The following is a 13895-nucleotide window of genomic DNA, read 5'->3' as shown; positions in this document are numbered from 1 at the left end:
GGGTCACTGTTGCAACACAGGAGGACGAACAGAAAGCAAAGAGGGTAGCACTTAAAACACTGCTTTAACAAGCACCATTCTCATGCTCAAAATGATTTTATTTACTTTTATTTTAAATGTCTAGTTCCATAGGACAAAACTGAGGAGCAAATCTCCATAAAACAAAATGGTTATGAATCCTAAAAAGACACCAAGCTATAAGTTTATGCAAGCACAGTCAACAATATAACACAGAAATCAGCTTAGCTTTTCAAGGAACTACATGACAGAATAGAAGGAGTAAGCCACAAGGAAACTCTTCAGTTTCTATTTGAAAACACGGGAATTATTGCTACGATTTTTGAATTCTTGTGGTAGCTTATTGAAAATTGATGTCGCAGAATACTGCACACTTTTCTGCATGTAACGAGAATGGAAAGAGTTACCCCAAAATATAATGCCATGCATCATAAGTGAATGAAAATAAGCAAAATAGACTACTTTTCATGTTGAACTATTACTTACCTCAGCTACTCTTCTAATAGTAAAAAATAGCAGAACAAAGTCTTTGAACAAAATTCTGAACATGGAATTTCCACAACAGTTTACTATCTATCTGAACATCAAAGAAATTTGAACTGTTCAGTCTCACTAATCATATGCTCATTCTGTGCAATTAGAATGACAGGTTTTGTTGGATTGTAAGTTAGCAACTGTAATAAAAGCAGTCTTTCTCTGATTTAGTGTTAGTTTATTTCTAGATTAGATTAGATTTACTTTCATTCCAACTGATCCATAGTGAGGAGGTCCTCCAGGATGTAGAACATGTCAGAAAAACAACAATACATGACAAATATTTACAACTAAAACAAATAAGCTAATGTGCCACTCCACAGGTCCCAAGTGGAATGATCATCATTTTTAATGAACGCTATATGAAAGAGTCATTTTACAAATACTAATGCACTGAATTTAAAATAAAAAGGTTTATTTATTTATTTATAAAGTAATAAACGTGTAATACAACTACTATAATACTTATTTACAATGAACACATTACTGCACTGAAATGCTGCAGAAGTTAGATTGTTCTTACACACACACACACACACACACACACACACACACACACACACACACACACACACACACACACACAGATATATATATCTGCTTGTGTCTGTGTATGTGCGGATGGATATGTGTGTGTGTGTGTGCGAGTGTACACCTGTCCTTTTTTCCCCCTAAGGGAAGTCTTTCCGCTCCCGGGATTCGAATGACTCCTTACCCTCTCCCTTAAAACCCACATCCTTTCGTCTTTCCCTCTCCTTCCCCCTCCTTCCCTCTTTCCTGAAGAAGCAACCGTCGGTTGCGAAAGATAGAAATTCTGTGTGTGTGTTTGTGTGTTTTATTTATTGTGCCTATAGATTAGAAAGAAACTTCCACATGGGAAAAATATATTAAAAACAAAGATTCCAAGACTTACCAAGCAGGAAAGCGCCGGTAGATAGCCACAATGAATAAAACACACAAACACACACACACACACACACACACAGAATTTTGAGCTTTCGCAACCGGCGGCTGCTTCGTCAGGAAAGAGGGAAGGAAAAGGAAAGATGAAAGGATGTGGGTTTTAAGGGAGAGGGTAAGGAGTCATTCCAATCCCGGGACCGGAAAGACTTCCCTTAGGGGGAAAAAAGGACAGGTGTACACTCGCGCACACACACACATATCCATTCGCACATACACAGACACAAGCAGACATATTTAAAGGCAAAGAGTAAGGGCAGAGATGTAAGTCGAGGCAGAAGTGTGGAGGCAAAGATGTTGTTGAAAGACAGGTGAGGTATGAGTGGGGGCAACTTGAAATTAGAGGAGATTGAGGCCTGGTGGATAACGAGAAGAGAGGATATATTGAAGGGCAATCACACAAACACACACACAAAATTTCGAGATTTCGCAACCGGCGGTTGCTTCGTCAGGAAAGAGGGAAGGCTAGCACTTTTGTTTGGTAAGTCACATCTTTGTATATATATATATATACACATTACTGCACTGAAATTGTGTAAGGTAAACATTCCACGTGGGAAAAATATATATAAAATGTATATTACACACACACAAATCAGTTGGTTTTACTGAGAAATTCATCAATGGAATAGAAGGAGTTAGCCACCAATAAATTCTTTAGGCTTCTCTTAAACTGAATTTCATTGGTTGTTAAGCTATTTATTCTTATTTCTAGTAATGATTCCATGAATTGAGCTGTTGGTTTGAAAAAGTGATATATTTTTAATGACAAATTTGATTGACGGATAAATATATTGGGAAGCAGTAGTTAGTATCCCTAGTTCCCTAAACAGGCTTCTGCAGGATGTTCTTGAGTTCACACCACATATAACTCTTACTGCACATTTTTGTGCCCAGAAAACTTTAGCTTGGCTTGATGAATTACCCCAAAAAATAATCCCATATGGGATTATAGAATGAAAGTAAGGATAGTATGCCAGCTTTTTCATTTTTATATCCCCTATGTCTGACACAATTCACATTGCAAATAGAGATTTGTTAAGACACTTCAGCAGTTCTGTGGTGTGTTCCTCCCAGTTGAATTTATTATCAAGCTGCAATCCCAAGAATTTAACACTGTCCACTTCTATCTGTTTGTCATCGTATGTTAGGCATATATTCGTGAGACACCTCTTACAAGTTCTGAAGTGCATGTAGTGTGTTTTTTCAAAGTTTAGTGACAGAGAATTGGCTAGGAACCAGTGATTAATGTCCACAAATATTTTATTAGCTGATCTTTTTAAGACTACACTTGATTTGCTATTTATTGCAATGTTTGTATCATCGGCAAACAAAACGAACTTGGCATATTGTAATGTTACTGATGAAAGGTCATTGATATATACAAGAAAAAGTAAGGACCCCGAAATGAAACCTTGTGGGACCCACATGTAATTAGTTTCCAGTTGGATGATGCCTGATAGCTTGATACATGTCTCTTTCCTAATAACACCCTTTATTTCCTGCCAGAGATATAAGATTTGAACCATTTTGCAGCATTTCCTGTTACACTATAATATTCTAAGCAATGAACTGATGTCTTGAATTGCACCATTTGAAGCAGAGTCAACACTGCACACAATGTCCTTTGCTACCAAGCTAGTGTCATCAGCAAACACAAATATTTTAGAATCAGCAATAATATTAGAAGGCATGTCATTTATATAAATAAGGATCAGGTGTGGTCCAGCACTGATCCCTGATGCACCCCCCCCCCCCCCTGCCCCTCCCCATTTAATAGGACCTACTCATCTCGCAGCATACCCATTATTAATACTGTGGAGAATGATCTTTTGCTGTCTGTTCTTAAAGTAAGAGGTGAAACAGTTGTGAGCTAATCCCCATATTCCATAATGGTCCAACTTCTGGAGCTGTATTTTGTGATCAACACAATCAAACACCTTAGCTAAGTCAAAAAGACGCTTAACATAAAAACTTATTTAATACATCCAGTACCTCACAGAGAAAAGATAATATAGCATTTTCAGTTGTTAAATCACTTCTAAACCAACACTATACATTAGACAGCAAAATATGTGAAGTGTAATGATCAATTTCCTTTTCAATAACTTTAACAGACACTGATGGCATAGAAATATGTCTAAATTTGTCTACATTACCCCTTTTTCCATTTTTATGACATGGCTTTACTACTGAGTACTTTCATCATTCAGAAAACTGACCATTTCCAAAGGATAAATGACAAATATGGCTAAGTACAGGGCTAACTTGTGCAGTACAGTGCTTTATTATTCTGCTAGATATTCTGTCATATACCTGAGAGTCCTTAGACTTCAGTGATTTAATTATTGACTCAATCTCCCACTTGTCAGTATCACAGAGGAGTATTTCAGATAACAGTAGCGGAAAGGAATTTTCCAAGAGAACTGTATGATTCCCTGTAGAAAATAAGTTTTTTAATTTTTTAATTCACTAACTATGTTCAGAAAGTGATTGATAAATACTGTACATATATCTGACGTATCAGCAATAGAAACATTTTTACTACATACTGACTTTATATCCTTAACCTTGTGTTGCTGACCAGAAACTTCCTTCCTGACCATATTGTTTTAATTTTATCCTGTGAATTAGGTATTCTGTCTGTGTACCAAACACTCTGACAGCTTTCACCAACTTGGCATCTAAAAAAAGTGCTTGGACAGGAATGACCATATGAAGATGGGAAGGTGCCTACAAAAGCCCCACTGATGGAGTTTCATGAGAATACTGGGTCTCCAACTAGTGTCACACACCTTACTGATATCAAAAAACTACTGAGGGCCGCGTGAGGTAGCTGCATGGTCTGAGGCGTTTTGTCACAGGCAGTGTGGCTGCTCCTGTTGGAGGTTTGAGTCCTCCTTCAGGCATGGGTGTGTGTGTTGTCCATAGTATAAGTTAGATTAAGTAGTGTGTAAGCTTAGGGACTGAGGACCTAAGCAGTTTGGTCCCATAAGATCTTACCCCAAATTTACAAATTTTTTATATACTGAGGAAGTTATGTGTTTGTAGGGAAGCCTGCTGAATAGCGGTCTCTAATAGAGGCAGGCTATCGACAGGGGACCAAAATCTCCAGAATCCACACTGAGAGCAACTAAGGAGTTGTCTGTTTTCTAGCAGCCAGATCGTATGATGGTTAATCATTCATGCCAGGGTCTTTCATACATAGCTTGTTACGTAGATGCTCCAGTAACTACTGGGACTAGTGCAGTCCTTTCCTGGTTTGAGGAGAGGTATCAGAACTGCCTCTATCTATGAGCTGGAAGAGTTGCCTGCCTGCTTTCCTCCAACAATCAACAAGGATTTTCTTTGATGCTGCTGGCAAACATCGAAGCATGCAGTATTAGATTTGGTCGTGACCATGTATAGTATTACGTGTCTCAGACAGCGCTGATTCCAGCACCCACATGGAGAAAGGGCAGTTGTAAGATTCAGAATTATGGGATCTGAAGTCCAACTTGCCCCTATCTGTAGAGGCATGGTAGCAGCAAAATGCTGAATCCTGGCTGGTGTCGGCAGTAGTTGCTATAAAATGCACTGCCATCATCTGAATGATGCCACAGGCATTGTTTGGAGATGCCCGTTTCATCACTGTTGCTATTGGTGAATGACTGTGTTTACTAGGAATCCTCCAGATGGCTTCCCATATGTCTGTAGAAGTGAAATGGTTGCTCGAGTTCAGGAATGCTTGCCATCACATTTTCTTGGCCTCATTAATTATGCACTGAGCTATGGTTCTTGTGACCCAAAAGACTGTGATGTTGTGTGCTGTTGGGCAGTACTTAGACTGTTAAAGAGCCACACTCTCTGCTCTACCAAGGAACAGGTTGTCTCCTAAGATGACCTGAGGAATCTGGGATCAATGTCAGTGGCAGAATGAATCACTCATGTGATGTGGTCCACCCATTCCTGGATGCTGTTGGAGTGTTCCGACACAGCTAGCTGACTGAACAGCATCCAGTTAGCCCTGCTAACCATCCATTTCAGTGGCTTCAGTGTAAGTAATCCTCCTTCCAGTAGGTGGATCCACAGTGAGAAGTGGTCACTGGAATGAAGGTCATCAGTCACTTCCCACTGTGCTGAATCAGCTAGGGCTGAAGAGCAGAAAGAGAGGTCAGTAGCTGAGGATTATGCAGTAGCAACTGAGAAATGACTGTGTTGAGGATGCACAGCTTCTGAGATATCGTGAGGTAATCCAAGACTTGACCCCTGGTGCAGTGTAGTTTGAGCCCCATAATAAATTATGGGCATTGAAATCACTCAGTAGGAGAAATTGGTGGAGGAGTTGTTCAATAAGGCCTGCAAGAGGCTCAGAGTCTATCTCATCCTTCAGAAGTAAGTACAAGGAGCAACTAATGGTCTTCTGACCCACATAAATAGCAGCAGCTACTGCTTGTAGGTTAGTGACCATAGAGAGAGCAAAGGAGTTGTTTTTGCTATTGACAAACAGCAACATCTCCCCTGGGCCTTTCCCCAATGAGGACATCCTTTTGGTGGGGGGTTTAGCCTCATAGAACAGGGACATAAGTGGTTTTGAAGTGTTTTCCTGTAAACACAAGTGCAGGTGTTCCTCCACATGAGACCTGAACCAATTAATGTTACACTGTAGTGTGGGAGCTGTTTATCACTGGGGTTGAACTTTCACTCTGTCTTTCCAATGGGGTGGGGAACTTGGAGGGTCAACCTTGGAGCAAGATGGTTGCCCTGAGCAGGCATTGAATTTCATTGGCTCTGAAGCAGAAGCAGCAGAATTGTCATGTCGAATGACATCAACATGGTCTGATGGTCTACCACCTGTTTTTGCCTATGATGGAAACTTCCCATTTGCTTTCTTGGCCTGGGAGTGTTTCATGGGAACCACTGCATTGGTGATAGAGCCAGTGCTGGATATTTTACCAGACTCTGCCTTTGAAGGTAATGGTAGCTCTGCAGTGGTGGCAACCATGGCTTTATCTGATGTTCCTGTGAGACTATGGGCTCTGAAACAATTGCAGCTTGACAAATGCAGTGACAAACACAGGCACTGGTGCTGAGAAACAGGCTTTGTAAGGGCCAAAGCAAAAGATGTAGTGAATATGAGAGGCTGTATGGCCCTATACATCTTTCTGGCCTCGCCATATGGGATGTGTTTCAGTGTTTTAATCTCCTGTGTCTTCCTTTCTGCAAGTAAGAAACTGCAGTTCCTACACGAGAGAGGGTGATTCCCAGAACAATTTACACATTTAGGAGGATAAGACCAACCAAATCCATCATGGGTGGCCTTGCCATATTTACCAAGTCGCTTCAACCTTACACCCGAAGGTGGTTTACCCAAAATGCGTTTAAAGCAGCACATTTGATTGGAGACCCACTGCCATACACTTAGGTGAAGGAAATCTGTCTTGATATGTTCTGGGAGTTTCATGCTATTGAACGTAAGGATGAAGGAGCCAGATTTTACTAGATCCCCATACACCCTTTTCAATATATTTTGCACATTAATGATCACTTCTTGAACCCACTCATCATTCAATTCCTTCTTGGGTATTTCTACCAGATGTTGACATGACACAACATCATATCTGTAGTGCAAGGTGTTGTGGAGCTCTGTTTCTATGGCATTTTCCCCAAGGGATTTAGCTTTATGAGGATTTGTCACTTGTAGGAATTGGCAGTTTCAACCAGTAGTGTTCCATTATGCAATTACTTGACAGATTTCAGTGTGCATTCAATGCTTCTAAACCTTTTTGTACGTGAAAAGGAGAAAGCTTCTCAGACTGCCCTCTTCCCATTTCACATTCAAAAACATGTTCTACCAGCAGCATGTATTCTGTTATTATTCAGTGATAAATTCTGTGTAGCCACTAAGTCTGGAGGGCTGGCTAAACAAGCCCTCTTTTTAGGTTGGGTGTTCATACCTACCAGAAGCCCTTCATTCCACTGGAAAGGAGAAGAGAAAATTTCAAGGGTTCCATCACGATCCAACAAGTACCTATGCAAATTAAAAAAAAAATCCACTTATTCAAAGCCTTGCATGCATAGGTTAGTCTTATACAACTGAGGTATGGCAGGTTCACCAGAGGTAGACCACTAAAGACTATTCCACCTCAACAGCCGGCATCCCATCAGCGTGCAGCACGCTTTCAGTTTGAGTTTTTTTTATTGAGGTTTTTACCATCTTCATGATCTGAGCAGTCAAGCCAAATCCTCATTCCATGTGACCACAACGATCCACTGCTGCACCGTATAGGGGTTGCTGAAGTGTGCTCAGAGCTTACAGTGATAGGGGACTGGTGGCTTTCACCAGTCCCCAGCTTACAAACACTGGGATCAGTAAGCTCATACCCAGCAAATGAATGCTGAGCCGCTGGGGACATGAAAAATTGTGGCTATAAATTACATGTGTTACATTATTTATGGACTATGATCATAATCCTTTTATCAAAAAGTGTAGCTCTTAATGGAACAGGAAGCAGCATGCACTTCATTTATTGTTTGCACTAACTGCCTGTGACCTATGTTTTTTTAATCAAATTATGTTTTCTTGTACATCATATTTCTCTCTTTCATCTGGTCATATCTGTCTAATGTGATCTTTGTGCTCCTTCTGCAATTGAGATAACTATTTTTTATAAAATGTATCATTAAATAAGAACATCAGAGGGAAAGATCAAAAGCTGGGGAAAATAGGCTTACATCCTTTTTCCTGTTGTGATTTCTCAAAGAAGTAGTTCATTTGTCTGCAAATAAGACTTCAATTTCTAAAGAGCTATAGATTTTGTGCCTTTGATTTTTTCTTATAGGTGCCTTGATTGTGTTATTGTCCCAAAAATCAATGAAGACTATCCTCTTTGTTTGTTTTCCTTGAATTAGCATATAGAGATGACCAATTTCTTGATTGCTTTGACTTACTGGACAATATATGCAATGATTACCCTCCAGATTTCAGAACTATTTCTAAACATATTAGACATTTTTAAATTTGACAAGGAAAGCAGTGAAGAAAGGTTCCTGCCATTTTTCCTCATGAATAACTTTTATCCTCATAATTGTACGGGAGTTTATTCAGTTTTTTCTATGACCGTTCTTGTAACATTTCTGCCTTCAAACTGTCACTTCATTTGGTAATTGTAATTTTTATAGACATATAACTTGTTTGCAGTGCATTTCACTTGGTAGTAAACTTGCTGGTCCAAATACTTCTTGGAATACCATTAGAAATGGTGCACCGAGGCTGGAGAGTTCTAATAGTGTACTTCGCAGGAGTAGTTGCTGGTTCCTTGGGAACCTCAATATCTGATCCCTACGTATACTTAGCTGGTGCTTCAGGTGGTGTATATGCTATCATCACAGCCCATGTGGCCACAATTATAATGGTTAGTTTCACGGAAGTTACATGAATTTATACTGAACAGTTTAAAAATTATGCTTCAAATTTGGAGTGTAATCACAATTTATATGCAAATTTAGTGAGACACTTTTATTTATTCACTGTTTCAGAACTGGAGTGAGATGAAACTCGCAATTCTGCAAGCTCTGATATTTTTTATACTTGCTGCAAGTGATATTGGATCTGCCATATACAATCGATATGTCCTTAAGGAAGCAACACAGGTAAGAAATAAGTAGTTGCTGGCCATATATATGATTATTTTTACATACAATTGGTCCTATTTTAGTGGAATTTATCATTACTAGAGCATCTTAGCTTGCAGAAAAAATTGTAGTGTGTAAAGAGAAATCTGGTATCATGTTTACTACAGTTTCCAAATGCATTTTTACTGTGCAGCAGAATGTGCACTGATGTGAAATTTCCAAGCAGAATTAAATGGTGTGTTAAACTGGGGATAAAAAATGGGACTCCTTCCTTTCAGGGTGTGACTCTAGTTTTAATCTGTTAGAAAGTTTCAAATTATACTACAATTATTAATTGTTTACCTCATATTGAGAAAAATTTCTGAACTTCTGATGATGTGAACTCACATTCCATGATGCAAACATTGAGAAATGCAGCCTGTAGTTAAATATGTTGTGTGATATATCTTAAACTCTCTTTATTTCAATGGACAATTCTGTTTGTCATAAAAAGAGATGGGGTGGTTGGCTGTTTCCTTAGAAACTGACTTAACAAGGGTATTCTTGTCTTCCAGTTAGAGGGCTAGTAGTAATTGTTCTTCTGCTTGACTTACAAATCACTCTTACAGCCCATCCTAGGGTTTTGATATTGATTATATACAGAGAAGGAGAGTACGAGTGGTCATAAGTTTGTCTCGTCCATGGGAGAGTGTCACAGAATACTGGAGGAACTGAACTGAAAGTCTCTTGGAGATGATGATATGATTCACTGAGAACATTGCTATCCTCAGTGAAAGTGAAGAAGAATCACAAGAATTACAGGATGTGTTGAATGGAATGAACAGTCCTTTGAGTTCAGAATATGGGCTGAGAGCAAATTGAAGAAAGATGAAAGTAATGAGAAGTAGCAAAAATGAGAACAACAAGAAACTTAACATCAAAATTGGGGATCATGAAGTAGATGAAGTTAACTAATTTTGCTACCTAGGCAGCAAAAAACTCATGATGGATGGAATAAGGGGGATATAAGAAGCACACAAAGCACAGGCATAAATGGCATTCCTGGCCAAGAGAAGTCTACTAGTATCAAACATAGACCTTAATTTGAGGAATAAATTTCTGAAAATATATGTTTGGAACACAGCATTGTGTGGAACATGGACTGTGGAAAAACAGGAATAGAAGAGAACTGAAGGATTTGAAGGGTGGTGCTACAGAAGAATGTTGAAAATTAGGTGGTGTGATAAGGTAAGCAAAGGAATATATGGAAAACACTGGCAAGAAGAAGAGATGCGATTATAGGACATATGTTAAGACATCAGGGTCTAACTTCTTTGGTATTATAGGGAGCTGTAGCAAGTAAAAACTGCAGAGCTCCGTCTGAAGAGGTCGTGAAGGCCCAAGGGTACTGACCGGCTGCCGTGTCATCCTCAGCTCACAGGCATTACTGGATGCAGATATTGAAGGGCATGTGGTCACCACACCGCTCTCCCAGCCGTATGTCAGTTTCCAAGACTGGAGCTGCTACTTCTCAATCAAGTAGCTCCTCAATTTGCCTCACAAGGGCTGAGTGCAGATGGTTACCCGTCCAAGTGCTAAACCATCCAGACAATGCTTAACTTCAGTGATCTGATGGGAACTGGTGCTATCACTACAGCAAGGCCATTAGTTCACACACAAAAAAGTTTTGCATCACCCCGCTTCCCTGAACTCCTGAAAATATATGTTGACTGTGGATATTGTATCACAGACACAGTCCGTTTGACTGTTCAGAGATGTCACTAAACCCACTGAAAGATGTAAACAATGCATGAAGTATGCCTTTTAGATGGAGGGGGTCCGACAGCTGATCAGTTAAAGTCACACCACCAGGAAGGAGGTACATGGCTCATGTTGTTTGTATTTCAACATTTCAACCACGCCTAGATGGTCAATACTGCAGTTTGATCCCATCCACATCATACTTTGTGCCAGGAAGTGCTCACAACAAGGGAACTGTGCAGGTGTCTCAGATTAAACCAAAGTAATGTTGTTCGGACATGGAGGAGATACAGAGAGATAGGAACTGTCGATGACATGGCTCACTCAGGCCACCCATGGGCTACTACTGTAGTGAATGACCGCTGCCTATGGATTATGGCTCGGAGGAACACTGACAGCAATGCCACCATGTTGAATAATGCTTTCTGTGCAGCCACAGAATGTCATGTTATGACTCAAACTGTGCGCAATATGCTGCATAATGCACAACTTCACTCCCGATGTCCATGGCGAGGTCCATCTTTGCAACCATGACACCATGCAGTGTGGTACAGATGGGGCCAACAACATGCTGAATCGACCCTTCAGGATTGGCATCACGTTCTCTTCACTGATGAGTGATGCATATGCCTTCAACCAGACAATTGTCAGAGACATGTTTGGAGGCAACCTAGTCAGGCTGAATGCCTTAGGCACACTATCCCACAAGTGCAGCAAGGTGGAGGTTCCCTGCTGTTTTGGGGTAGCATTATGTAGAGATGAATTATGCCACTGGTGGTCATGGTAGGTATCGTAACAGCTGTACGATACGTGAATGCCATCCTCCAGCTGATAGTGCAATCATATAGACAGCATATTGGCAAGGCAGTCATCTTCATGGATGACAATTACCTCCCCCATCATGCACATCTTGTGAATATCTTCCTTCAGGTTAATGACATTGCTCGACTAGAGTGGCCAGCATGTTCTCCAGACACGAACCCTATTGAACATGCCTGGGATAGATTGAAAAGGGCTGTTTATGGACAACATGACCCACCAACCACTCTGAGGGATCTACATCAAATCACTGTTGAGGAATGGAACAATCTGGACCAACAGTGCCTTGATGAACTTGGGGGGTAGTATGCCATGCTGAATACATCCATGCATCAATGCAAGAGTACGTGCTGGGTGTTAGAGGTACCGATGTGTACAGCAATCTGAATCACCACCTCTGAAGGTCTCGCTGTATGGTGGAACAACATGCAATGTTTGGTTTTCATGAGCAATAAGAAGTGCAATAATGATATTTATGTTGATCTCTATTCCAATTTTCTGTACAGGTTCCAGAGCTGACGTGATGCAAAACTTTTTTGATGTGTTTGTTCAGATATATATAAGCTGCAAGTATGGATTCCTGACTGGTCGAAAAGGAGGGGAAAAAGGCATATGAACTTGTGTCCAGAAATGCATTGCTGCCGTAGTAGATGGCACTGACAAACAAAAGTTCCTCTGACCATGTGTTCTCTGTGTTTGGCAGGCTGTGTGATTGATGCAGTATACTGTGAGCAGCAGAATGGTCCAGTATTCATGTCAGGAACAAGCTGAGATAGTGTTTGTGTATGACCAAGTAGGTGGAAATGGTTGAGAGACAGTGCAGCATACCAAGATATATGCCCTCACAGACACCCAGCCCATCACACATTTCGAATCATTTTTGGGAATTTGTGTAATCATGGGTCCTTTCAAACAGACAAAAGTACGGGGAGGTGGCAGACTGTGCGTACACCAGATTTGGGTTAGTGGGTTCTATGAGATATTGAGACAAACTCTGGTACAAGCTACAGGCAAGTGACCTACCAGCATGATGTTAGCCAAAGTGCAATTATGTGTATCTTGCATGGCAACCACTACTATCTGCATCACCTGCAGTGAGTGCAATGTGGAGGAGGAACCTTCATTTGTCAGCACTACATACCATGTCACTGGTGAATTTCCAGGTACATTTTCATAGGACGTTCTTTCCTCCATTTCCAGTCAGGAATCCATCCTTACAGTTTGTCATTTTTATTAATGTTCACCCTGTATATGAACTACAAAATATTTCTGTAATGTGTTTTGTAGAGACATTAATAAAATCTGTCTCCCTACAAAATTTCTCTCTAGGTCACTGTTATTGTAGACCAGGTAATCAATATGAACATAGAAATTACTAATATAACTAATATTACTCACCAAAGTTGTGAAAAAGATTATGATGGCAGCAATATGAGTTACAAAATAAAATTTAATAATAATCACTGTGTCCTGTCACCATTAGGAAAGTCTGGAGTATTCTAGAAAAAAATGGAATGGTTCCAAAATAAAGTAAAAGTAACAGTATATGATGCTATTAACGATGAGTTTCTCACTAAATGTAAACAGGGAGCTGCTTTAGACAATCTCATCAAATCACATAATCTTATTGTCACAGTAAACCCTGCAACAAGATTAACACCAGCCAGTCAGACTGCTTTGAATCCAATCTTGACTGATAAAGAGAAACTTAATTGGTCTGTAACAGTATGCAATATGAGATTCAGTGACCATATATTTTTAGTAATGACCATCATCGTTCAAGGATGGCAGGCAAACAACCACATACTTAAGATGAAACATAGGCTCTTCTATCAGGAAAACATAAACCACTTTAATACATTACTGCATAATGAAGATCAATGTGTTGTCTATGTAACACAAAGCATGGATAAAAAATTCAACACATTTTTAGAAACAGCCTTCCCTCAAAAATGGTAAATATCAGAAAGAATGCAAGAGGAAATGGGCATTTCACTAAAGGAATTAGAGCTTCTTGCCAGAAAAAAGAAAACTGCATTGAATATGCAAGGAAAATAATGTCACAGCAGATATGCCTACTATAACAGAACGTAAAATCATGTACGTCAGTAATTTCTTTACATGTAATGTTTTATCTAAATATAGCCTTTGACTGCGAGTGTAACAACTAAGAGATGGTTATCTTTGGTCATGGGGGAAGGAGGTCGAGC

At 39.9% G+C, this 13895-nt stretch overlaps 1 protein-coding gene across 9 annotated transcripts in view; it reads left to right on the top strand.

Moving 5' to 3' along the window:
- Positions 1-13895, top strand: part of LOC126284839 (rhomboid-related protein 2-like) — a 79320-nt gene that overhangs the window by 48257 nt on the left and 17168 nt on the right. For 8 of the 9 annotated variants that reach the window (XR_007551562.1, XM_049984060.1, XM_049984057.1 and 5 more), the window contains exons 6-7: positions 8693-8906; positions 9031-9144. Coding sequence is in view for 8 of the 9 variants with exons in the window: in XM_049984060.1 (XP_049840017.1) it covers positions 8693-8906; positions 9031-9144 (328 nt within the window). In the remaining variant the exon portion in view is untranslated. The remainder of the gene's footprint in view (positions 1-8692; positions 8907-9030; positions 9145-13895) is intronic. The other variant, XM_049984062.1, reaches the window with a different exon arrangement.

The sequence above is a fragment of the Schistocerca gregaria genome, chromosome 8 (genome assembly GCF_023897955.1).
Source record: "Schistocerca gregaria isolate iqSchGreg1 chromosome 8, iqSchGreg1.2, whole genome shotgun sequence".
NCBI classification, from domain to species: Eukaryota; Metazoa; Arthropoda; class Insecta; order Orthoptera; family Acrididae; genus Schistocerca; species Schistocerca gregaria.
The sequence above is the reverse complement of the archived record's forward strand: the minus strand, read 5'-3'. Positions and strand labels throughout refer to the sequence as shown.